This window comes from Odontesthes bonariensis, chromosome 20, assembly GCF_027942865.1.
Source record: "Odontesthes bonariensis isolate fOdoBon6 chromosome 20, fOdoBon6.hap1, whole genome shotgun sequence".
Taxonomy (NCBI): domain Eukaryota; kingdom Metazoa; phylum Chordata; class Actinopteri; order Atheriniformes; family Atherinopsidae; genus Odontesthes; species Odontesthes bonariensis.
In genome coordinates, this window is record NC_134525.1 from 22,892,380 (window position 1) to 22,916,379 (window position 24,000).

Here is a 24,000-nt window from a genome sequence, read left to right on the forward strand (position 1 = left end):
ACCGAGGAGTCAGATTAGATCACAGAAACAAGCAGGGAGGAGAGTGGAGCTCGTACAGGAAACAGGAATTTATCTTCCTACGATGGAATATCAGCTGCAGTAGCAGATATAAGCCGCTCTAACCTTTAAGCTACTGTGTGGAGGAGTGGGGAAACACTCCAAGCTTATTACTGGAACTGTTTTAATTTAAAAAAATTACACACAATGTTGTGAACGCACCAAACCACTATTTTTACAGTCAAAAATCTTAATAACAGCAATAATGATGTAGAATGTCAGGAAAAATGTGTGGCCAGAAAACATTCAGAATTTCTTGATGGGAGTTACAATTTAAGGATACTAAACCTAAAGATGCTCCGAAAGTTTTTGGACGACCAGAAGAAGTTTTTCTCTAACTGTATGGTGTGAGATTGTGGAACAGTTTAAATGACAAATTAAAGCAACGTCCAGACATAACTCAGCTCAAATAACAATAGAAAGAGACTATTTACACAAGGTACAGGAATTTAGAGGGGTGTTAATTACAGGGTGTATAGTTTGGTGTGAAAGTTGTTTCTTGGTTTGTTTTACACGTGTAGACTTGTATATAATTAAGTATGAATTTTGTTAGATTATATTCTGTGTAAACTTCTTTTCAAACATGTAAAAGACAAAAGGCGCACATGGAGCCTTCCATGTCCCTCTATTTATATTTCTTATTTTTGTTTTTTTCCTTTTCTTACTTCTGTTTGTTGTTTCATATTTACATGTTTGAAATATCTTAAACCTTAACAGCAAATCGCAGCAGAGCATCCCTCTAATTTCCTCTGAGTCTCTGATCCAGTCTTGCGCATATCGTGGTGTGATAGGTTGTGTAATAATCTGATAAATGAAGCAACATCTGATCATTTTCATGCAGTTTAATGGGACTTTTGTCACTTTTATGTGTAAGTGGAGGCAGTTTGAAAGGCACGCCGATGCTCAGTGGGGATGTTTTTAAACGTGTCCATCATATCCGATGTTCACTGCACCAATATTATAGCCAAAAGTATTCAGGATGATGATATTATCGCTGTATTTATAGAAAGATTGAAGAAAATTGGTAATTTTTTTTGCCCTTTTTTGGGGGGCATTAGAAATGGGAGGTGAGGAAAAAAGAAAAATATCTACAATCAATAATGTTTTTATTTATATAAGCTGAGATCGTGACTCTTCCAGTCTTTGTGGAGCCACGTCTGCCTCGGAGTATTTACTGCCTGGTAAATATTGCTTTTGGTGTTTAACTTTTACAATCGTTCTTTGTTGCAGGTAATGTTCACAGAGGAGGACGTGAAGTTCTACCTGGCAGAGCTCGCGCTGGCCCTCGATCACCTTCATGGCCTCGGCATCATTTACAGAGACCTCAAGCCTGAGAAGTATGCGCATACACACACTGATGCTTTTCCATTCATTTCCAATCATTTCCCTGGAGACTTTCCCTGACCTCAGAGGGTCATTCAGGTTTATTTTAACATGCAGTTTATTGATTGTGTGTTTGTTGAGGCTGCTAACTTAGCACTCTCCATCCCTAATGCATACATTGTGGTGGGTAAATCATTCATACTTTATTTTTCTGTGGGGTTAAACGTATGTCACAGAGCTTTAATGGTCAGTCACATTTAAACCTATCGGTAAAAACTGACTGAAAAACCACAAAAACAACTGGAACTTGATCTAAGATGTTTAAACTACACAATAACACCTAAAATATTACAAATGATCTCGCACTTGTTCTAGGTGCATGTTCAGGGATGTTTTGGCAAAAGGATTCACTTAGTCATCCCTTTCTGAAACGTTCTTTATACACATGGTAGCCTTTCAAGCAGACATCCATGATGCATGTGCGAAGGTCAGTTAGAGCAACAAGCCACAACTGATCCCCTCTTCTTTTAACATCAGCCTGTAAACATCTGGAACTGAGACCAGCTGCTGGACCTTTGGGAGAGAAATGTTGTCCCATTCTTGTCTGATAGATGATTCTAGCTGCTCAGCAGTCCTGGGTCTTCTTTGTTGTATTTTAGAAGTTTTCAGGTGGTGAAACATCTGGACTGCAGGCGGGTCAGTCCAGCACCTGAACTCTTCTTCTATAAAGCCATGCTGCTCGTCTGGATGGGATCATATGTTACTCTGAAACCTGTATATACATTTCAGCATTGATGGAGCCTTTCCAGATGTGCAGGTTTCCAGTTCCATAGGCACTAATGCCCCCCGCCCCCATACCATCAGAGATGCAGGCTTTGAACTGAGAGGTGATAACAAGCTGGATGGTCCCTCTCCTCTTTAGTATGGACGATGCAGCGTCCATGATTTTGATCCATCTGACCACAGAGCAGTTTTCCACTTTGCCTCAGTCCATTTTAAATGAGCTTTGGTCCCGAGAAGACTGCAGTGTTTCTGGATCATGTTTACATATGGCTTCTTCTCTGCATGATAGAGCTTCAACCTGCATTTGAGGATGTTACGTTGAGCTGTGTTCACAGACAGTGATTTCTGGAAGTGTTCCTGAGCCCATGCAGGGATTTCCGGGACAGAATCCGGTCTGTTTTTAATACAGAGCTGCCTGAGGACCTGAAGGTCACAGATACCCAGGACTGATTTATCAGCTGTTCACAGATGTCTCCAAATTCTCTGAATCTTTAGATGAAATTATGTTTTTACTTTTTTTTTTTTTGCAGATCCTCTGACCATCTTTACTTCTGAGAGACTCTGCCTCTCTCAGATGCTCTTTTCATAGCCAATAATGTTACTGACCTGTTGCTAATCAACCTAATTAAAACACACACACTCAGAAAGTTGCTTCTTTCTGTACTAAAACTAAATACAAACTCTTTCTGTTTTTTCAGCATCCTGCTCGATGAGGAAGGACACATCAAGCTGACCGGTGTGTAATATTACCGTCTATGTTTCAGCTCATTTCAGCTGCTCTTCACCAGATTTTTCATTGCTAACTCTTTTATCATCTCAAGCTGGCACTAATGTGTCTGATGTCTGTGTGTGCTCAGACTTTGGCCTCAGCAAGGAGTCAATAGACCACGAGAATAAGGCTTACTCCTTCTGTGGGACGGTGGAGTATATGGCTCCTGAGGTGGTGAACAGACGAGGACACACGCACAGCGCCGACTGGTGGTCGTACGGCGTGCTCATGGTGAGAAGACGCGGCGGCCTCCTGCTGTTTGTGTTCAGAGATGTGATCTTCCACCTCAGTAGTCGGATTACAGTGAAGCTGAATACTTCACTTTTATCACACTGGTTGTGTTTTCCCAGTGTTTTGGTGCCAGTTTTCTTCTGTTACCTTCTTATTTTTAAGGAGGTCACAGGGTTTGTCTACTTGATAACAAGAAGCTGATTTCCCTGAAACTTGGGAGTTTGAGCATTGCTAACAGAGGAACCCATTTAATTCTGGTGGGAGTTGAGATCATTTTCGTTAAAATTGTGGAGTTAAGAATTTGCTTTGATGGAGGACGCACTTTCTGAACACTCTTGCCCTATTCTGCTTTTATGAATTAGCCATCAAAAGGAAACATGTATGTATATATATACATACAGTATATGATGTTGTATAAGATTTTGTATGGTTATAGAAAACCATCTAGCAGGAGGCAAACAAAATAGCATCACATTTGAATTAGCTCGCACCATAATAAGATAGCTCCTTTAATGAAATGGTGCTAGCTAGCTTACATTTAGCATATCTGGTTTACCAGTTAGCTAGCTACTGTGTGAATACATTTTGATTTGACAGTTGCTAATTAAACTTTAACACCATAGAACAAATATATCTACTTCAAGATACCATGAAAATGTACAAATGTGTGGCTTCAATAGTCTGTTTCTGTGCTGTGGGCTAAAGAGAGTAGCTTTAGTAGCTCAGAAATCTAGAATTAGCATCTGGAATTAGCATCTCAAGATCACAAGTTAGTTTCAGCTACTAACTTAACAATTTTTCTGGGGATAGTGGTGGGTTTATTTCTAGAAATTGTCAATTTTCTTTTTTGGGACTAGTTAACCTGTTTTCCCCAAAAAACAATCATGACTGAACATAAGTCAAGGCATACATGAGTTGTTTTGTTTACTGCATTATTAGAGCAGGTAACTTCCTATAGTAGACAAAAATGAGAGGTTGACTAACTCCTTCTTCAACAAGAGCTGCATACAAGGCAGATGTAACTCTGTGTATGATGACAATAAACCATTTAGTTTTCCCATTCATAAGAGGAAAAAAGGAGCTTAGTCATCTGGAGATGAGAACAATTTCCAGCATGACCATTCTCTGCAGATACAAAAACATCTACATAAAAGATGATTCAGTTTTAGAATCAGCCACCACTGGTGTTTACTGCACCATACAATATAAAACATGGTGTGTATGCTAACTACACGCCACTGAAAGGGCATTGTAAAACTCTGAAGCTGTGGCCATGACACATTTCTTTCTTGTTTCAGTTTGAGATGCTGACGGGAACGCTGCCGTTTCAAGGCAAAGACCGGAAAGAGACCATGACCATGATCCTCAAGTAAGACATTTTATACTGTCTGCACACTCCCATACAATCACCGCTTAAGAGCTTCTATTTCAGCTTGCGATACATCCGAGAAGAGATGGAGAGACAAAGTAGGTGAGGCTGAGTCAGCCCAGGGGAGAATCGAGGATTCATATTAGTGGAAACGCTCAGGAGGAAGATGAGGAAGAGGAGAGCCGAGCAGAGATAAAAGAAATGGACTCAAACTGTGCTTATAGAGATGATAGCAGCGAGATAACAAGAAGGTGGAAGTGAAACAGAAAACATGATCGTGTTGAGAAATATCTGCGAGGAAAATGAAAAACAAAGCTCAGAGGAACTATTAACCCCTCCTCTCCCTCCATCTCTCTTTCCCTCTTAACATCCGTCTGTTGGAAACTGCTGAACAGACTCTACAGAGTGCTGACTGTGCTTCCTCTGACGATGACATGTTATTGTCTAGTCTTACAAACGCTTCACTTTGGATATACAATATGGGACATTCAATATGTTATCCTCTCCCTGCTACCTTTCATCTCTCTGTCTTGTTCTGTTTTTTTCCCCTTTTTTGTGCAGAGCTAAGTTGGGAATGCCACAGTTTCTCAGTTCAGAAGCTCAGAGTCTCCTCAGGAACCTTTTCAAACGCAACCCTGCCAACAGACTAGGTAAAACATTCATGCACGAAGCTCACTGGGATGTTCATAAAAAGGGCTCGAGGCAACGCAACAACCCAGCACCTGCAGATTTACATGTCCAAAAGCTTATTCATTGCATCGGTCTGTGAGATAAAGGCTAATAATAAAGGCATGAAATACCTGCTGGACTTATGGCTGATGTTTATTTGTTTGTAGGAGCCGGACCAGACGGAGTGGAAGAGATCAAGAGGCATACGTTCTTTAACACCATCGACTGGAATGTTAGTTTCTCCATTTAATTAACATTATGAGCTTTGGGATTTAAACATATACGCCCATTAATAAAAGACCTTAGCTGTGCTGTTATTGCTTTGTGTGTTTCACTGTCAGTTTTCCAATATTTCTTCTCCTTGTAGAAACTTTTCCGCAGAGAGATTCCCCCTCCTTTCAAACCGGCTGCAGGACGACCTGACGACACGTTCTATTTTGATCCAGAGTTCACAGCTAAAACACCCAGAGGTACACACTGTCACTCCGTCTTACCTCCTCCCTCTGCACCTCGACCTCTGCTGAGAGCTGAACTACATTTACAGTAAAGTCAGGAGTAACGGCTGTTTCTGTGTGCTCTTCAGACTCGCCGGGGGTCCCCCCGAGTGCCAACGCCCACCAGCTTTTCAGAGGATTCAGTTTTGTGGCCATAACAGAGGAAGAGACACAACCACTACCCAACACTATTGTACAGGTGTGCACACATTAACTGTCTCTCAGTGGCAGAAATATTCTAAATATCTGGATTAAACCTCGGTGGATAGATCCAAAGATCACAGCTCGGGCTAACTGACCCTGTAAACTTAAACTAAAGAGATTATATAAGATCTATACGAATCCAAAATGGCGCATTGGCTTATTTACAAGTTTTGGTATCAGTTATATGTTTTTTGAGAGTTGTTCGTCCACTCAGAACATAGAAAAAAAACACAATATCTGACTCATTGACTCATTTGATGGTTTTGTTTTTAACCCTTAGGAGTCTGCACACGTTTTGAATTGAATCACGAACAGAAGTAATTTTTTACACCAATTTACAATAAAGTTATGCGGTGGGTTTTGAGATTTACCAAGCTTTTTATCGGTCACAAAGGCAGCATATGCACCACCTTCTCGAACATTCATATTACAGACTTGTAAGGGTTAATGTGGGGTTTGAATTTTGCCAGCATGGTGTTAAAATACAGCTGGAAACAATCAGGATCATTTTGGAGCTCCTTTTTTCAGTTACTGAAATTTATGTGGCGCTTGTTTCCAGGTCAAATGGCCCAGTTGTTGACTTTTTCACCACAGAAATCATCTGTGTGTAGCTTTAAAAAAAAAAAAAACAGATGACACATCTAAGTTAATTCATATTCAGAACAAATCCTAAATCAACTGAGATTTTTCGTCAGTCTGGTTCAGAATTGCTACTTGGAAACTTCTGCAGGTTTTAACTAACTTTGTTTTCTAATTTCTAAACTAAATCAATTGCTCCTCAAGTCACAAACCTTTTGGTTGAGTCTGATTATGCAAAAAAAAAAAAAGATCCATAAAGATAATTTGGTACAACACAGAATTTGAGCATCTCACATCGATCAGATTATTGGTCATGCATACGCACAAAATTTGTCCTCTGCTTTTAACTGCAGTTTTATTCCATTTTTATTTTAATTTTATGAGCTTTTTTCTGGATATTACCCTAACAAATTATTTATATTTCTTCCTAAAGGATAAAAAAAACATTTTCTCATATTTGGTTAGAAATTAAACATGATTATGACCCAAAATGGATTTATATGTTCCACTTCTCTGAAGACTCCAGCCTATTGGGGGAAATTTAATTAAATTTTAAAAAGTATCTCCAACAAGGAGCGGTTGGATTCTACCAAGGCTCCCAAGACTGCCCTTTAACACCCACTTATGATGACTTGAACAGTAATACCCACTTTTTTACTTTATGTAGAAGCTTCACAGAAGCACCTCCCAGTTCTCGGACACCTACGAGGTCAAACAGGACATCGGCGTCGGCTCCTACTCCATCTGCAAGCGCTGCATACACAAAGGAACCGGCATGGAGTACGCCGTCAAGGTAACAGCGACACGATTTCAGCTGTCAGGTTTTATGCATTCAGGGTATCCATCATCTTATTAAAACATCACCTGTCGCCCCACAAAGTCTTTAAATAGTGTTTCCATTCTAATCAAGAATTTATTTGACATTTATTTGCTGAAAGTCTATTGGACCTCAATTGTATATCTGTATGTTTAAAATCTAAGGTAAAAAAGCTTTAATATAGAAAACAACAGTTTGAAGATTGATTTGTTTGTAGTGAACCAACTTCCAACGCGTTGTGTAGCGAAAGTGAGGATGTATCGGCCTCGTTGTTTGTGGTTGTAATTCAGTAGAAGAAGTAGCGTCCTACCCTGAAACAGGTTTGGTCTAATACTCAAAGAAATCACCTCCTGTCGTCTTTTCTGCGACCTCGATGGGATTAAGGAAAGTTTGTAGGAGATGATTCCAAGATAATTGAACCACTCCGACACTCAGCTGTAATGTGGGTCCGCAACTCTGAAACTACAAAGTGCTTTTGATACCAAGTCTCAAGACATCGTTGTTTCACAAAGGTTATCTCTTGTATTTATTCTATTAGAGATGATATAGAATATTACGGCATTATAAAGGTTTGCAATTGAAAAAGGAAGGAACTAAAGTGAAATATGTGGGCGTTAAATCATATTTATCCACATGAATCACAGTTAGTGCGACTGGATGAATATAATCAAGCGTCACTATGAACGTTGAAGCAGCAAGGAATTATGGGACAGAATTCTCTTCTTTCTCTCATCAAGGAGGATCTGGTGTATCATCTGCTAAAGGAGATAATCAAGGAAGCATTGGAGCTCCTCTTCTTTGCATTTGAAGAATTCGAACAGTTCTCGTCTTCGACACTTCTGGCTCATTTTGCTTAAAGGTTTCTAAAGAAAAAATAGACCATCGATCAAGACCCAAACTGTGGTGGACATCCTCAAGAGGAAAAGGAAGAGAGCTCTTTCTCAGCAAAATATTCGATCCCTTGAAAATATCTGGGATATTAAATCATATCTTGGAAGATATGTCTGTCATGTGAGCTTTATTTTTTTCATTGGTTCTGACCGGAAACAGCTGGTGAATCACGTCATTATAAACTTTGCCAGGTCTGAAAAGATCCACAGAAGCGTTTCCATTCCCCCTTAATGTGCACAAAGTCTTCTTTAAAACTAAAATCACCTCAACCGAGCGTGTAAACGTTTCTTTACATTGTCACTGCTCACCTTTTCTTAGTCACATCTTCCGATCAAATCAAATCAAAAGCAGCAACGGCCACCCGTCTGTTATAAAATATAAACTTTGTTGTTGTTACAGATCATTAACAAAGCCAAGAGGGACCCAACAGAGGAGGTGGAGATCCTGCTGCGATACGGACAGCACCCCAACATCATCACCCTGAAGGATGTACGTCAAACTGCACCTTTAAGCTTTCTTTATCTCTTTATTTACAGTATTTACAACTGGAAAAACTGTTTTCAGTGAGGCGTACAACTCATTAATCCGTCTTTTAAATGTCTTGGTCACTAAAAATTTTATAAAAGGCCTTAAGATTATTATCAGGTCATTTTTTGCCATTTTTAAGTAAATCTGTGAGTCTTTCCGTGTCGGACATACAGATCAGCCACAACATTAAAGCCAGTGTTAACGCACCGGCCCTGGGATTCACTGGCTCATATCTGAACCATAGCTGGGTTTTTATCCATAGACAAAGTCAATTTTAAGCAAACTTTTTAGATGTGGATTTCCAAAACATGTGTCTCTTGCTTGAAGTTACACAACTAGGCTGTGTGGTGTCATCACTCTATGTTACACAACGTCAAAACTTTGTCTCCCCCTGCAGTTGAGGGATGAAACACCAGCAAATCTCCATGTGAACCCTGCACATGTACAGCCATGCACACGAATCTGTTGGCGTGTTCAAAAGCCCACAAAAAACGACCTTGAAGCAAAACGGTGATGAATGAATGTGTGGCTGGAAACCAAAGTCACGACACTGCGAACAGTTTCATGTCTGGATCGCAACGGTCAAAACGAGTCAGAAGCTCTTTTAAGGTTCACAGACTGCTCTTGTGTTGCTTTAACACTGTTCATTCATCTCCAACTGGAGCCCCAGAGTTGATCAGGCACTGCGGCACATTTTAGAAGCGACTTGATGCTCCTTTCAGAAGAGACTAAAGTACCCTGTTCAGGCTCATTATCACATGCACTGAAATTACCTGCAGCAAAAGGCCTTAAATTCCTGTTTAAACCAGCGAATTCTGGTTTTTATTTAATCCAACATCGAGCTTTTGCTTCCCCCTCAGGATCAAATGTTTCAACATGAGGTACCTGAGGTGTTCAAACAGTCCTGTGTCACAGGCTCTGCTACGAGCTCTGACTGATACCAACAGGAGAATGTGACTGGTAATACTGTGATGGTGAACTTTAATCAAGCTGCTTTCAGATCAAATGATCTCTTCTCTTTAAAAGTCCTCCTGCCTGTGTTTAAATTTGAATTGCTCATGGGCTTAGTTTTTCAAAGTGACTCATTCGGGGTCAACCTGAATGTGTGGTGAGTTCGTGTGTGCAGCAGGTGGACTCCCAAAAACAGTCATTTTCCTGCTTTGATTTTAATAGTCTTAGATTTCCTGTGACTCACCGCTGATTGGAGTTATAAATATCGCCGGGCTGCTGGGTGAAATTTGCATCAGATCCAGTAACAATGACTGACTGTGCGTTCATGTTTAAGTTCAACTCCCTCAGATTGCTTACAGAGAGGATTCAGAGGCGGTTAATATTTTAATACGATGTATTTTTCTGTCGATTAGGTGGATGTATTGTTTGTCGGGAAAGATAAAGAATCCTCAGACGTTGATATCTGAATGAGTGAAGTGAGAGTGATTCAGTGGCTAAATAGTTTCTAACGTACATGTGGGTTGTTTTATTTTTGTATCGTAGGTGTATGACGACGGTCGGTCGGTGTTCCTGGTGACGGAGTTAATGAAAGGAGGCGAGCTGCTGGACAAAATCCTCCGACAGAAGTTTTTCTCTGAGCGAGAGGCGAGCGCCGTTCTCTACACCATCACCAGAACTCTGGAGTACCTGCATGTACAAGGGGTGCGTTTGTCTCACCGAGATGGAAACAAATATGGCGGCTCTCTGTTGTAGGTTGTCCCGGATGTCAAACGGGAAACTTTGTTTTTATGAAAACAGTTCACATAAAAACAAAAATGTGTTTCTGGAAACATTTGAGACATTTAAGCCATGAAGGTCCTGAATCCGTCTTCATTTCAGGTCAGAAAATGTTACTTTAAATGGTTTTTCAGGCAGTTCTAGATGCATGAAGTAGCTTTTATACAAATCAAATCAAATTTATTTGTATAGCACATTTCATGTACAAAACGTACATGAGTGCTTTTCAAAGTTCAAAGTGCTTTACATAAAATAAAACCATTGCAGCAGGGAGTGTAAGAAGCATTAAAAATACATAAAAGAATATAAAGAGAAACGAATAAAATTATTTAAATGAATTTAAAAACAAGCAACAGTCCAGATAAATGAAAAGATAGTGTGCAGATTTCATGCATAGACACATGAGAACAGAAATGTCTTTAACCTGGATTTAAAATTGTCTACATTTGGTGAGAGTTTAATCTCCAATGGCAGTTTGTTCCACTTATTTGCAGCATAACAGCTAAATGCTGCTTCTCCATGTTTAGTCTGGACTCTGGACTGGACCAGCTGACCTGAGTCCTTGGATCTAAGAGCTCTGCTGGCTTTATATTCTCTGAACATATCACAGATGTATTTTTGGCCTAAACCGTTCTGGGATTTGTAAACCATCAGCAGGCTTTTAAAATCTATTCTGTGACTGACTGGAAGCCAGAGTAAAGATTTTAAAACTGCTGTGATGTGTTCAGATCTCTTAGTCCGGGTTAAAACTCTAGCAGCAGCGTTCTGGATGAGCTGCAGATGTTTAATGCTCTTTTTGGGAAGTCCAGTTAAAAGAGCTTTACATTGATGGAGTCTTCTGGAGATGAAGGAGTAAAATGAGGAGTAAACAACTTGACCTCTTTCTAAACACATCCTGGCACACACACATACAGCTTTTCACATGTACAATTAAGCATGGAAATGATGGATCATTCAGACAAGTTTATATGTTGATTAAGTGCCAAAACGGATTCAAATTTGAAAAAAAAATTGTCTAAAAATGCTGCTGTTGTGGCAGAGAGGAGCATCAGTCAGGTTCTAAACTAGTATCTGGAACTATTGACGTCTCAGCCTTTACGGAAATGTGTGACGTTCTGGATTTTCTTTTGTTCCTATTGTTTGCTGTGGACCTGTGTGTGTGTGTGTGTCTTTGATAAAGTAGCTGCCACGACTAAATGAATCAGCTTGATGTCTGCTGACACATGTCGGCCTTGACCTCGCTCTGTTGCGTTTGCAGGTGGTGCACAGAGACCTGAAGCCGAGCAACATCCTGTACGTGGACGAGAGCGGGAACGCCGAGTCTATCCGGATCTGTGACTTCGGTTTCGCCAAACAGCTGAGAGCGGAGAACGGCCTGCTCATGACGCCATGTTACACTGCAAACTTCGTCGCTCCAGAGGTACGTCAGGGTTCGGGGTCCCAACCCGGAAATTTTTTTTCTTTTCTTTTTTCTTTTTCCCCTCCTGTTTATAATGAGGCATTGTGCCGGATGTTGGCATTCGTTATTCTTCTCAGCAGAAGAACTGATAAAAGTACAGAAGTCCCAGGTGGAGTGTATGATCTTATTAGTTTTGGAGCTTCACTCTGCACAAACGCATACAATAAGACTCGATGTTGCAGTTCCCATGTTTAACCGAGGTCTTTGGGTGTAATGTCGCACCTCCTCCTCAGCGGTCAGGGATTGTCGGAATATAAAGGTTTAATTTAACAGGTAGATGGCAGGAGCATCATGCATCAGTTTATGTTGTTTGAAGGCCCACGCTTTCAACCTTTATTTTACACCGCCAGGAAAAGTTTAAATTTAAACATACAAACACCCTCGTAGTGTCTATAAGAACCAGACTCCATTTAGAATTCCCCCAATTTACAGAAATCACGTGTCAATCTGCAGGAGGATTCACATTAGGTGTAAAATATATCTTCCATCATTTACTTTCACTTACTGTTTTTACTGGCACTATTTGAGTTTATTTATATCCTAAGAAAAAGTCATATTTCCAGCTTCTGTTTTTGTAGGGTTTATATGAGTGCTGCAGAGTTAGTTTACTTTGAATAGAACAAAAAAAGCTGCTAATTACATTGAATTATCGTTTGTTAAATGAGTAAATTAAATAAGATCGCCTTGAATAGATTGGGGTGTTGTGTTTGTAGCTTTGGAATAACTGAGCTGATGATGTCACATGCAGCATCACAGGTATGATGAACAGTAACTCCTTTACTGTTACCTCACTGTCTGCAGTCTCTGTCTTACCTGTACAGTGTTACAGTCTGTTGTTCCTGCATTTATTCACGTTATGGTCCTGCTGTGTCCTTGTCAGCGCTTCATTTGAGGTCATTCATTTTTTTCTGCTAGTGATCTCACATTCCTCAGACTGATGAAGAGAGGAAATTATGTAACATTTTCTCCTCCTTGCTCTCCGTTTTGCTCCCGCCCGACATCCTAGACGCGTCCTCCTAAACTCATCTGGATTTGGGGTCTTATCCCAGGCAGGGCTTTGGCGAGCTCAATCAGCTCCCGTCGGCATGGTTACTCATCATAACTGATGTTAAAAAGTTCAGACAGGATTTCAGCAGCACAGCATCCAAACCAGCGTTGGAAAATGTTTTAAAAAATAAGTTTTCACAGAGAAAACAAACAATATGGTCAGAGCTTCTACCCCAGGCTTCCACAGTTGTGACTGTTATTGAGCCACATTAGATGGAACAGTTTTGGAATTATTTTTTTAAAACTTTCTCCAGTGGCTTTAACTTGGGTTTAAACAAACATGTGGGTGTCAGGATCTTTACCAGATAATACACATCATGACACAACAGCTTCACACTTCAACCAAAAGTACTCAATCCAGAGACTCTAATCAGAGTTGAGTGTGTCTGCTGCATAAATTAGCATATTAATGAGGTAAAACTGATTCTTGAAGTCCCATCGTTGTTATGGAGATCAGCTGATGATCCAAATGTCTCTTATGTTGTTGCTCTGTTATGGAGGTTTGTTGCTGTTAGTCTTTTGTTCTGTTTGTGTTGTTTGTACTCGTATTCCCGGCTATGTCATCACACACAAACAAAGTAAGAATGAAGATATCATTTGTTCAGACACAAATTAATATAATTATATTTTTTTTATATATAACAACAAGTTTAATGCTGACAAATGAATATTAACATAAACGTGATCGTCTAGGTGTTTTTTACAGCTGTGTGTCAGAAAAATGGAGTGAAATGTCTATCAGATATGAAGTGAAAGAGTTATTTTATCTGAAACATTTTTTTTCTGTGTTCCTTTGCAGGTGTTGAAGAAGCAGGGCTACGATGCAGCCTGCGACATCTGGAGTCTGGGAGTCCTGCTCTACACGATGCTAACAGGGTAGGTTTACTTCAGCCGAGCTTGAGATAAATTCAACAGATGTTAAGTTCGACCTTTCTGTTGTGATCTGAAAGCTGTGGGAGTTTATGATCGTTACAAATGTTTCCTTGGCTGAACGTTGAATATTTCAATTCGATTTATTCGTTTATGAATCACCGAGGTGATTGTCACTAGTTTTGTGTGGATTAACTATGAAGTAACACACATGAACTCATTTATTTACGAACCAAACCTTTGACCGATGCTTTAAATATGTATGAATGCTATCACCATTTTTCACCCTCTCCATCTGTCTGCAGTTTCACTCCGTTCGCTAACGGCCCAGAGGACACACCAGAGGAGATTTTGGCTCGTATCGGCAGCGGGAAGTTCTCACTCAGCGGAGGATACTGGAACTCTGTCTCTGCTGAAGCAAAGGTGAGGACTCAGACACAGAAAAAACATCCTCGTGGCAGCTCAAGTGTTTACCAGTCACTGCAGGGGGATTTTTATTATTGTTGACTTCTGACCCCTCAGGATCTGGTGTCTAAGATGCTGCATGTGGACCCCCACCAGCGGCTGACGGCCGGTCAGGTCCTCAGACATTCCTGGGTGACGCACAGAGACCAGCTCCCTAAATACACCCTCAACAGACAGGACGCGCCGCACCTCGTCAAGGTATTCATCTGTGACACATCACGTCATTTCTCTTAAAACATGCCTACAGAAAAACACATTAAATAGTTAGTAACCATTTTAATTGGTATTTATTTGCTTTAACCTTTTCCCGTTCTTGTGAATTTGTCCATCGAACACCCAGAACTTCAGAGTTCATTCTTGATTTTATTCTCTGAACTTTTTTCTACAACAGTAAGAATCAGTCTCAGGGATTTATTTTTTTATAAACGGATGACGACATAATCGAAAAGTTTTTGATGTGATCCAGACGCTACAAACTGCACGTTTCCACTATATCTTAAAATGTAGATTTAATTTTGCTGACACAGCATATCCGTATTTTCATTATCAAATGATGCCTCAGTCCTTAACGAGCTCATTTACAGATTTACAGATACTCATTTGCTGATTACAGGAAGAAAGATGACACGCACTTGGTTACAAAGCAGACTTGTTGGTTATTGTTGTTTGGGGACACGACATGGAAGCTTCTGTAGTGTCAAGAATGTGGAAAAAATAGGCACAGCTGGAAAAAAATCAATACTTTGAGAGTTAAGTTTTACTGAACTGCAGCGTTTCTATCCACATCAATGGAAAAATGCCATGGGGCAAAAATGCTTTACGTCAATCTCACGCCAGAGTATTTTTTCCCAGAGATGTCAACCAAGAGCTGCTTGTAAAAATCCAGCCGGAGTAGTTCCATCATACTGGATAACTTTAAGGATTAATTTAACCGTTCAGATATTTACACAAGGTCATAGCTCTCATGATGGGCTCATGTTTCCATTATTATCTCGTGTTTTTACGCGCTTGTGAACATAACATCTGTTATGAGTTCATGAGCAGATGGCTCATTAATTTATGCTTTCCCACTGTTTGATCTCGCCTCCTCCAGGGTGCGATGGCGGCCACCTACTCGGCCCTCAACAGGAACGTCCCCCCGATCCTTGAGCCGGTGGGCTGCTCCACTTTAGCCCAGCGGAGGGGAATGAAAAAGATCACCTCCACCGCCCTGTGACCTCCTCCAACTTCCTCCTCCTTTCAACTCTGACCTCGATCTGACCACCGCCGGACACCCCACCCACCTCTCTCCAGTCCGGTCCAGTCCGGCGGGACAGACTACTGATGGACCTCAGAGCCGCTAACGCCAAATAGGAGCATAGAGACCGCCACCCATCAGCCCCTCCCCACCCCGTCCTGCACCTTAACGGGCTCTTCTGATTGGATCTCTTCTGCTGTCTTACTGTAGAGTCTCAGCTTTAGCGTCGCTGATCGACAGCTGGACTGAGCTGTGAAGAAAACCTTTATGTGTTTGTTGCTTCGGACAATCAGCTCCGCCTTGCAGACCCAGCGGCCGGGCGTGTGTCAGGAAAATGAAAGTACTGTATTTATTAACTTCAGATGGGGAAATCATAGGAACAAGGTTATTTAGAGTGTGCATTTAAGGAGCTCGGGCTCATTATCATGTTATTGTCACAGTTCTGTGTCGCTGTAGATCCTGAATTTAAACCTCAAAGTAGCCTCTGAGATGACGTCTGCAGGAAAAGCCAGAAGGAGGGGATCACTCATTCATAGGTAAAGACGAGTCTCTCCGGAGTGGCATTTTGTTTTTAGAAGTAGTTTTGGTGCGTCAAGACACTTCCGGTTTCCAGTATTTCATCATTCATGATCAAAAGGCAAAGAACAAAGCTGAACTTTGATCCAGGCGGTGGGCTTTTCCACCCAGCAGTCCACACTGAGGCTCTCATCTGCACATTTATCCAATATTTACATATAAAATGGGAATATTATGAATCAGAAAGTCACAATAAAGCTAATTCTGACTCTTTTTATCAGTTCAGAAAGCTCAGCATCAGTTATGTTTACCGTATGCTGCCCCCTGGTGGCCACAAGAGATTTGACCGTCCTGAATTCTTAAATACTTTTTAAATATATCCCGTTTTCTTTTTGCCTTTGGACAGTCCACTCGTTACATTTCACATTTAATATTATTTGACTTTCTAATCTGACAAGTAAAGAATTTACTGATTAGAAAAATAAATTTAAGCAGAAAAGCGAGAATCTGAATCAGTGGTGTTCAGTCTTCTACCAGAGTTTGGAAACAAATAAATTATTTAATGAAACAGATTTTCAGTTTTAAAAAAAATCTGAAGCGTGAGTCGATTGGCTTTGTGTTACAACTGAGCAAAACAAAGCTAAAACAAACTTGAAATTAAGATATTGAAATAATTTCTTTTTAAAGTAGAACATTTTTAGTGTATAAACGTCAAATTATTTTAATTTCCTGCTAAGTTCAGGAAATGTTTTTCAAAGTTGGTTCACCACATTAAAGGAAACTTTATCTGCTTAACCACCCAAAGAAGATGACAAATATGACAAATATTCTCATTTAAAGGAGTTTTTGTCATTTATTTGGTGATGTTCAACACAAAGAGGCATTTATGGGACGTGCTGTGTGTGGGATAAATCAAAAGACGAGTTTAATTCCAAAACCTGATGGGTTCTTTTTGTGTTTTTGGATGTTTGTTTTGTCATTTCCGTCCTCGACTTAGACAATCTTTAAAACAAAAAAACAGCCGTGGAATCCAACTCTTCTTCCTCCGTTTGTAGCATGTGAGCCGGTTCAAGTGTTTAAATCTGTCAGCAAACCCTTTAAAGACTCGTTTAAAAAACACTCCGGCTGTGTTCAGGCTTCAGAGCTGCCTGTAAACCCCGTTTGGCACCATCTTGGAGGTCAACAAATCAAAGGATTAGTTCTCCGAATTACAGAAGACAAACCACACTTAAAGATAGAGCTTAGCATCATAGGAAATGTTCTTATTTACTTTTTTTGCCAAAAATAAAAACGAACATTGGCGTTTTTGACGTTCAGTAGCACAAAATTGCAACCGTTTGCACCTTTGGTTTCACGATGCAGCCAATGTAGAATCGATGGAAAGCTTATCAGCAACTAACGGCGGCAAAAAAACCCAGATTTTCACCTTTTGGTTTTATGAGTTCAAACTGTAGGACTGACGGTCGTCGTCAGAACACGCTGATGAAAGGCAACAGTTGCATCTAGTTAAACCTCTGTAAAGCTTCCTGTGTGGAAGTCACAGTTTCAGTCTGCAGGACCTTTAAGGTTTGCCTTCCTCCACTGAAATAAATCTGCTGCATAAAAGATCAAATGCGGGGAGTCAGAGGACCACGAAGGCCCTTTTACCCCTGTGAAAAAGTTGGAAGAAAAGTATTGGTCAAAATGTGACACTTTTGAGCTAAATGAGATTTAAAAAAAACTCCATGAAAAAATGGTTAAAATTGTAATCCTTCTGAAACTTTGGAGATAAAGGTCAAAATTTTGAAATATTAAGTCAAAATTGCATTAAATCAATTAATCAGAACTTGATTTATAAACCACTAAGAGCCGTTCAGAGTACTTCGACGATACGTACGATAACATTAAAATAACGTTAAAGCAGATGCGTGTAAAAAAGATGCAGCGAAAAAGAAGATAAAAGGAATAAAATGAAATGAAATCAGATCAAAACAGACACAGTACAGTGAAAATGAACCAAATGCAGTGATTTAAATGTTTTAAAGATCTCATTTTTTGAATAAAAGAGAAAAACAAACTAAATTATGAGATAAACAGTGAAAAATAAAAGCTGGGTTTTTTTTTTTTTTTTTTTTTTACTTTTGAGTCATTAATCATAAATTATTTTGATCTCATTTTTTGTCAAAATGTTCACTTTTTATCTCATGATGACTCAAGTAAAGATTTTAGTCCAAAAACCTCATTTTTAAAGCTTTTTTAGTTCATTTAAATACGTTAAAATGTGTGTTTTACTGGCGGAGACGGCTGTCCTCTCGTGTTGCCTCACAGCTGTGACTCACCTGCAGGTGAACAACTGAAACCTTCTTCCTCTCTGTCTGTGTCTGAAACTTAAAGGGATTAGATTCAGATTTACTCTCTGTTTTGGATATAATTATTGAATAAATAAGTGTTGATGCCTGACTCGTCCGCAGCTCTGGGATAAATACGTGTAACGGGGTGATTTATTTTTTTTCTTTCTGTAACTCTGAACAGAGGAATCACTGTCTTTCTTCTTCTCTTCATCCTCTTCCTCTTCCATCTGACCCTGTCAGACGTGTTCAGCCCTGCTGCTACGCCAGCTCTCTGTTTTTGTACCTGCAGCGAGAGTTGGACTTTCTATTCAAAATAATAAAAAACAATAATCAGCTGAGAAGGTGCCGTGGCTTTTATTGATAAAAACAATTTTCTCAAAGCAGAACTGTTGGGTTTCAGCTTCTTTTTCAAGTTATCCAATTTAGTTTATTTCTAAAGCGACAAATAACAACAAACGTCACCTCAAGGCACTTCAGTGATACAGTCCAATACAAGCCAATTAGTCCAATTCATTGTAATCAAATCCAATTAAATCAAAATTAGTCCAATTCAAAAAAACTATTTCCTAGCTATGGAAACCAACAAATTGCACGAAAACTTCTCTTTGGTCCAATCTGAGCCTGCCTGAGGCGACCGTGGAGAGAAACGACTCCCTTTTAACAGGAAGGAACCTCCATCAGAACCACAACATTTTATGCTGTTTATGAGTAAAACAAATTGGTTCTTTATTCTTTAAACTATTTATTTGACCTCCAAGCTTTTACCAACTCAACACACGCATAAATCATACGGTGTTGGAAATGTTTGGATTTAAAAACAGCTGAGAGGGTTATAGACTTAAAAACGTCTGGTGGAATATTTAAGACATAAGAAGTCTTAGGTTGGCGTTTACAGCTCATTTACAGTCGTTGGGTGCCAGATTTCCACCAAACACCATGTCGTTGTGCCACTAAAGGCTCACTTTGGAAGCACTTTGCACTACTTTGGTATTTTCGGGTAAAGGTGCATGCTCTGAAGTCACCTCCTTCATTTCGATGCATCCACCATACCACCTGCCCCTGTACTTGTTAAAATAAGGGATGCCATTATGAAAAATGGCATGAAATTAATAAAAACTTCGTAGTACTGATTAGGGCTGAAGCTGATTAAAAGATTTAAGCTTTGAAAGTGGAAAAAAATATTAATTTCTATCATTTTTATAGCGCTTTTTCTGAAGGGACCCGTTTGGGTTAAATCTTTACATTTACTGCCTTTTATATGGCTAAAAGATAACTATTGAAGAGAAAATAAACATTTTATTAACCAGGAAGGGTTTCTTCAGGGAATCCTGGTCAAGTTGCACAAATTTCACATAAAAGTTTAAAATAAAAAGACTAATTCACATGTTAGCAGAGTGAACCCTGGGAATGTTTAAAAGTACTTCAGCTGTTGATTGAGACTCTAAATGTATCCTCTGTGGTTCAGATTGTCCCAAAGCAATGCCCAAACAGAACAGAATGACCAAAAAATTAAAATTAGTGACATTTCCCCTTTTAATGGTTAATGTTGCAGAGGCAAATTAAATCACCACAGCAGAGAATATAAAAAACAAATGTGCACAGCAAACATTTAGTTTCGGAAAAAACACATTTCATCTAAAAAAAAAACATTTTAAAAAAACATGAAAACACAAACGACCAATAAAAACAGCTGCTTTTTCACACCTAGCAATGTTGATATTTTAGCACCATTTAACACTTTAATAGACCAGAAAAGGTTCATAAGAGTAGCTGTGTCCGTTAAAGTCCTGTTGGGGTTAAAAATCCACAGTCTAAATGTTTCAGTGAAACTTTTCAACATGAAAATAACTCATTTTAACACAAACTCCAGTTCTGTGGGGACCAAGAAGAGTGTGAAGGGGCCTGTGATGATGAAAGATCTAAATCGTGCCAATTTCTGCTGTATTCTACTTTTTATTTTATTATACACAACTGTATAGAGCACGTTTTGTTCCCCAGCCCTTAGCAACCGCTTCAAATGAGCAAAAACTTCCAAAAATTGAAACTATTGGGGAGGGGAGCATTGCCAATTCATCCATTAGTTGTTTATTAGGTTAACAAACACACTCCAACTGAAGCAATATGTTCAATATGTTTGAATGGCTTTTTTTTTTTTTTTTTTTACAGTTAAAACTGTTCTCAATATAACTGTAAATATCAGAGCTTCATTTCAGATACACAAACGTCACTGAGGAGCCTGATAGCGAGGACGATACGTCACATCTGGAAAAAACTCAAAGAAAAGAAAACCCAGAGGTTCAGTCGGAGTCGTCTGTCGCTGAGTTTTCAGCGTAGGGGGAAACTCCGAGGGTTAGCGGGCGGTTCTCACCCGACTCCTCCTCCTGCTGCTGCTGCTGCTGCTGCTGCTGCTGCTGCTGCTGCTGCTGCTGCTGCTGCTGCTGCTGCTGCTTCTTCTTGTCGTGGTTTTTGATGTGAATGTTCAGACCCCGCTCAGTCATTTCATAGATCTGACACCTGGCGCAGAAGTACGGCGACACTCCGACGTGCCTGAACTGGTCCAGGAGATACGAAACGACCGACTTGAAGCCTTTGTTGCAGATGTCGCAGCGGGGAATGACGCCCGGGTGCTCCTTTTCCAGGTGCATCCTCAGGCCCCACTTGGACCCTTTGTACTCCGTCTTATTTTCCGTATCGGCCGAGCACAGGTGGCAGGTGAACACTGCGTCCTGTTTGGCGTGGCGTTTCGTGTGTGTGTCCAGTTCGATCTGACTGCGGACCGTCTGATTGCAGGGTATGCAGAACAGCGTTTTCTTCTTTGCGAAGTTGTGCGCGTGTTTAAGATGAACTGCCAACCCTGACGCTCTTTTGAAGAACTTGCCAGGCGGCGGGCACATTGTGCACAGCAGCTTCTTACCTGAGCCTGAATTCGTCTCCATCACTTCGGGGTAGTTTTCTCCCAGCTCCAGCACGCTCTTGTTGCTGACTATCGCCTCCTTTTTCCCCTCCTCCTCCTCTGCCGTCACCTTCTTCTTCTTCTGGCTGAGGTCGTGTCTCGGCCTCTGAGGTCTGACCGTTACGGGAGCCGAGTTCTCTCTGACAACTGGATGTTTTGTCGGCTTTTTAGTCGGAAGCGATCGATCTACAGACATCGTAAACTTGTAACTTTCCCCTTCCTCTTCAGGATTTGAATACTCAATAACATAAACGCTGTCCTCCTCTTCCTCTCCCACTACCTCTTCCTCTGCAGGCATTGAATACTCCACCTCGGAGAACTCGGAGACATCGCCTTTCACCTTTCCCCTGACCTCCAACTGGTCCTCTGTGATGTGGGTGTCATCTATCCGCACCACTGTTATCTGGTCCATCCCACCTGCACTGTCCCAGTTTCCATTTACAGCCATGAACAAAGAGCAGGTGGTTTCTCGCACAGCTGCTCAGAGGAGTCTGGAACAAAAACAAAACATTTTACAGCTAAACAAAAAAAAAAAAAAAAAAAAAAGAAAGGGATCTTTCGGCAAAGTTAGCACCAGTTTTCAATCAAATTCAAATTAAAGCCTCGCGCTTTCAGCAAATTAAGGAGCTGAGCATCGAATAAACTCAGCTCTATTCAAGTTTTATCATCAGTTTTGGTGTTTATCCTTTACAAGGATGTCTCTGCAGCTCTCAAGGATGTTTCTCATATAAATATTTTGACTATATGCCAGACTCAAGCCAGTAAAAGTCACTAACTGTAATTATTCGATACATCGTTAACATAACATTCACCACTACACCAGTTACAACTTTTAACCTCTCATTAAGAGGTAACTTGATGTATTTAAATGATTAATTAAACGAATGCAGGTGTTTTACTTATTTATTTCCTTTATGATTAATTAAGAAAAACTTAGCAGTTACACAAAAATATCTAAAATAATGCCTGAAACGTACGTAAAACTATGCATTTAAACTTCTCTTTTAAAATTTGTTTTCTTATTTGATTAAAAAGCTGTTTTTCCTCTCCATTCATTCAATATTCTCCATCTAAATTAAACCTCAGGACCGTGTCGACCATGCTAGAAGTCAGCGAACACAGCCAACGTTAGCTTAGCAACGCGGCTGCTAATGCGCGGAGAGAAGCAACAAACAGCTCCAATCGAAGACGGATTCTCACTTTTATGCCACTGGCTACAAAGCGGTAAAAGCAAAGAGTTATATAGAACATCTAAATGTAAATAAATGAGTACATTCAATCGATGCAGGGGGTATATTTTGTGCTGTTGGCTAGCTGAGTTACCTCAATACGGCCTGTTTTCTTCTGACGGTAACAGCTCCTCTGGGAGCGGGACACATCGCCCCCTGGTGGTGAGGAGTAACATCGACATTCTCCATAATTTTACAGCAACCATGTGGCTTTCACATTCTGCTTAAATTCCTTCATTTGATTGATAAATGAACCTGTACAATTCTAATGAACGTAAAGGTCAATATTTGGTAGAAGTAATTTATTTTAGTGTTCTTCAGGAATAGTTCTTCAGGCTTCTTGGAGGACATCCTAAAGGTCTTCTTTCCGTTCTCTTTAAAGATGATTCCTACACTCCCGGGGATTTTAACATTCACATAGATAATATGGCGGATGGTAATGCCAAAGAATTTTCTTCTGTGCTGGACATGTTTGGTTTGTGGCAACATGTAACAGAACCAACCCACCTTCGAGGTCACATTCTGGACCTGGTCATTTCTAAAGGTGTTGATATTTCTTCTGTTGTGGTTATTGATTTGGCCTTGTCTGACCATTTTTGTATTTTATTTGATTTATTGATCACTCAGAATGTTCAAACAACCAGCTTCTCAGTTAAGAAGAGGTACATTAATGAGAAAACAAGTGCTCAGTTTCGGGAGGCCATAGCTATGTTACCAACAATGAGCGCAGAGTCGGTTGAAGGACTGCAGGATCATTTCAACTTAAAAATTTTGAATGTAATGGAAGCTGTTGCACCGATAAGAATTAGCACTTTGAGCAAACAGAAAACACCATGGAGAAACACCACTACGGTCAAAACCTGAAAAAAGAATGCAGGAAAGCTGAACGTAAATGGATGAAAACAAAGCTTCAGATTCACTATGAGCTGTACAAAGAAAGCCTGCGTAGTTATAACAATGAGCTGTGCAAGGCCAGACAGCTGCATTCATCTGAAATGATTAATAAGAATGTCAACAATTCTCAAACTCTGTTTGCTATGGTTGAAAAACTCACAAATCCTCCTAAACAGTCAAACCCAGACCTCCTCTCCACAGAGAAATGCAACGAATTTGCCAACTTTTTTAGCCAAAAAAAATCAAAACAATTAGACAAAACATTCACGCAACACAGACATACAAGAAAACTAATCTGTGTCTAAAACCTAGAAATAACTCTGACCTTATGTCACAATTTAATATTGTTAATTTAAAAATCCTAGAGGAAACAGTTCGGCAGCTGAAATCAACAACTTGTTCTCTGGACATAATACCATCCGACTTTTTAAAAACTGTTTTTACCTCAGTAGAAAGTGATCTCCTACGAATAGTTAACAGCTCACTGGCATCAGGCATTTTTCCCAAGTCACTAAAGACAGCTGCCATTAAGCCACTCCTAAAGAAGAGAACTCTAGA

At 40.0% G+C, this 24,000-nt stretch overlaps 2 protein-coding genes across 6 annotated transcripts in view; one reads left to right on the plus strand and one right to left on the minus strand.

The window, feature by feature from the left end:
- Nucleotides 1-18,707, plus strand: part of rps6ka3b (ribosomal protein S6 kinase, polypeptide 3b) — a 66,762-nt gene extending 48,055 nt beyond the window's left edge. For 4 of the 5 annotated variants that reach the window (XM_075452997.1, XM_075453000.1, XM_075453001.1 and 1 more), the window contains 16 exons: nucleotides 1,288-1,394; nucleotides 2,862-2,899; nucleotides 3,021-3,163; nucleotides 4,462-4,532; nucleotides 5,094-5,182; nucleotides 5,369-5,433; nucleotides 5,569-5,671; nucleotides 5,785-5,894; nucleotides 7,146-7,271; nucleotides 8,586-8,675; nucleotides 10,209-10,367; nucleotides 11,701-11,862; nucleotides 13,748-13,824; nucleotides 14,124-14,241; nucleotides 14,341-14,481; nucleotides 15,377-18,707. In XM_075452997.1, coding sequence (XP_075309112.1) covers nucleotides 1,288-1,394; nucleotides 2,862-2,899; nucleotides 3,021-3,163; nucleotides 4,462-4,532; nucleotides 5,094-5,182; nucleotides 5,369-5,433; nucleotides 5,569-5,671; nucleotides 5,785-5,894; nucleotides 7,146-7,271; nucleotides 8,586-8,675; nucleotides 10,209-10,367; nucleotides 11,701-11,862; nucleotides 13,748-13,824; nucleotides 14,124-14,241; nucleotides 14,341-14,481; nucleotides 15,377-15,499 — 1,722 coding nt within the window. In that variant the 3' untranslated portion in view covers nucleotides 15,500-18,707. The remainder of the gene's footprint in view (nucleotides 1-1,287; nucleotides 1,395-2,861; nucleotides 2,900-3,020; nucleotides 3,164-4,461; nucleotides 4,533-5,093; nucleotides 5,183-5,368; nucleotides 5,434-5,568; nucleotides 5,672-5,784; nucleotides 5,895-7,145; nucleotides 7,272-8,585; nucleotides 8,676-10,208; nucleotides 10,368-11,700; nucleotides 11,863-13,747; nucleotides 13,825-14,123; nucleotides 14,242-14,340; nucleotides 14,482-15,376) is intronic. The other variant, XM_075452998.1, reaches the window with a different exon arrangement.
- Nucleotides 18,708-19,875: 1,168 nt separating this feature from the next.
- LOC142370431 (uncharacterized) lies at nucleotides 19,876-22,686 on the minus strand. The gene is made up of 2 exons (XM_075453004.1): nucleotides 22,643-22,686; nucleotides 19,876-21,810 (listed from the first exon to the last, which is right to left on the minus strand). Exon 2 carries the CDS (start codon nucleotides 21,765-21,767, stop codon nucleotides 20,664-20,666), a length of 1,104 nt encoding a protein of 367 aa, XP_075309119.1. The 5' UTR covers nucleotides 21,768-21,810; nucleotides 22,643-22,686; the 3' UTR covers nucleotides 19,876-20,663.
- Nucleotides 22,687-24,000: the final 1,314 nt, after the last annotated feature.

What these genes read in the sequence shown, in the direction of transcription:
- LOC142370431 (XM_075453004.1), bottom strand. Translation starts at nt 21,767, where the DNA reads ATGGCTGTAAATGGAAACTGGGACAGTGCAGGTGGGATGGACCAGATA.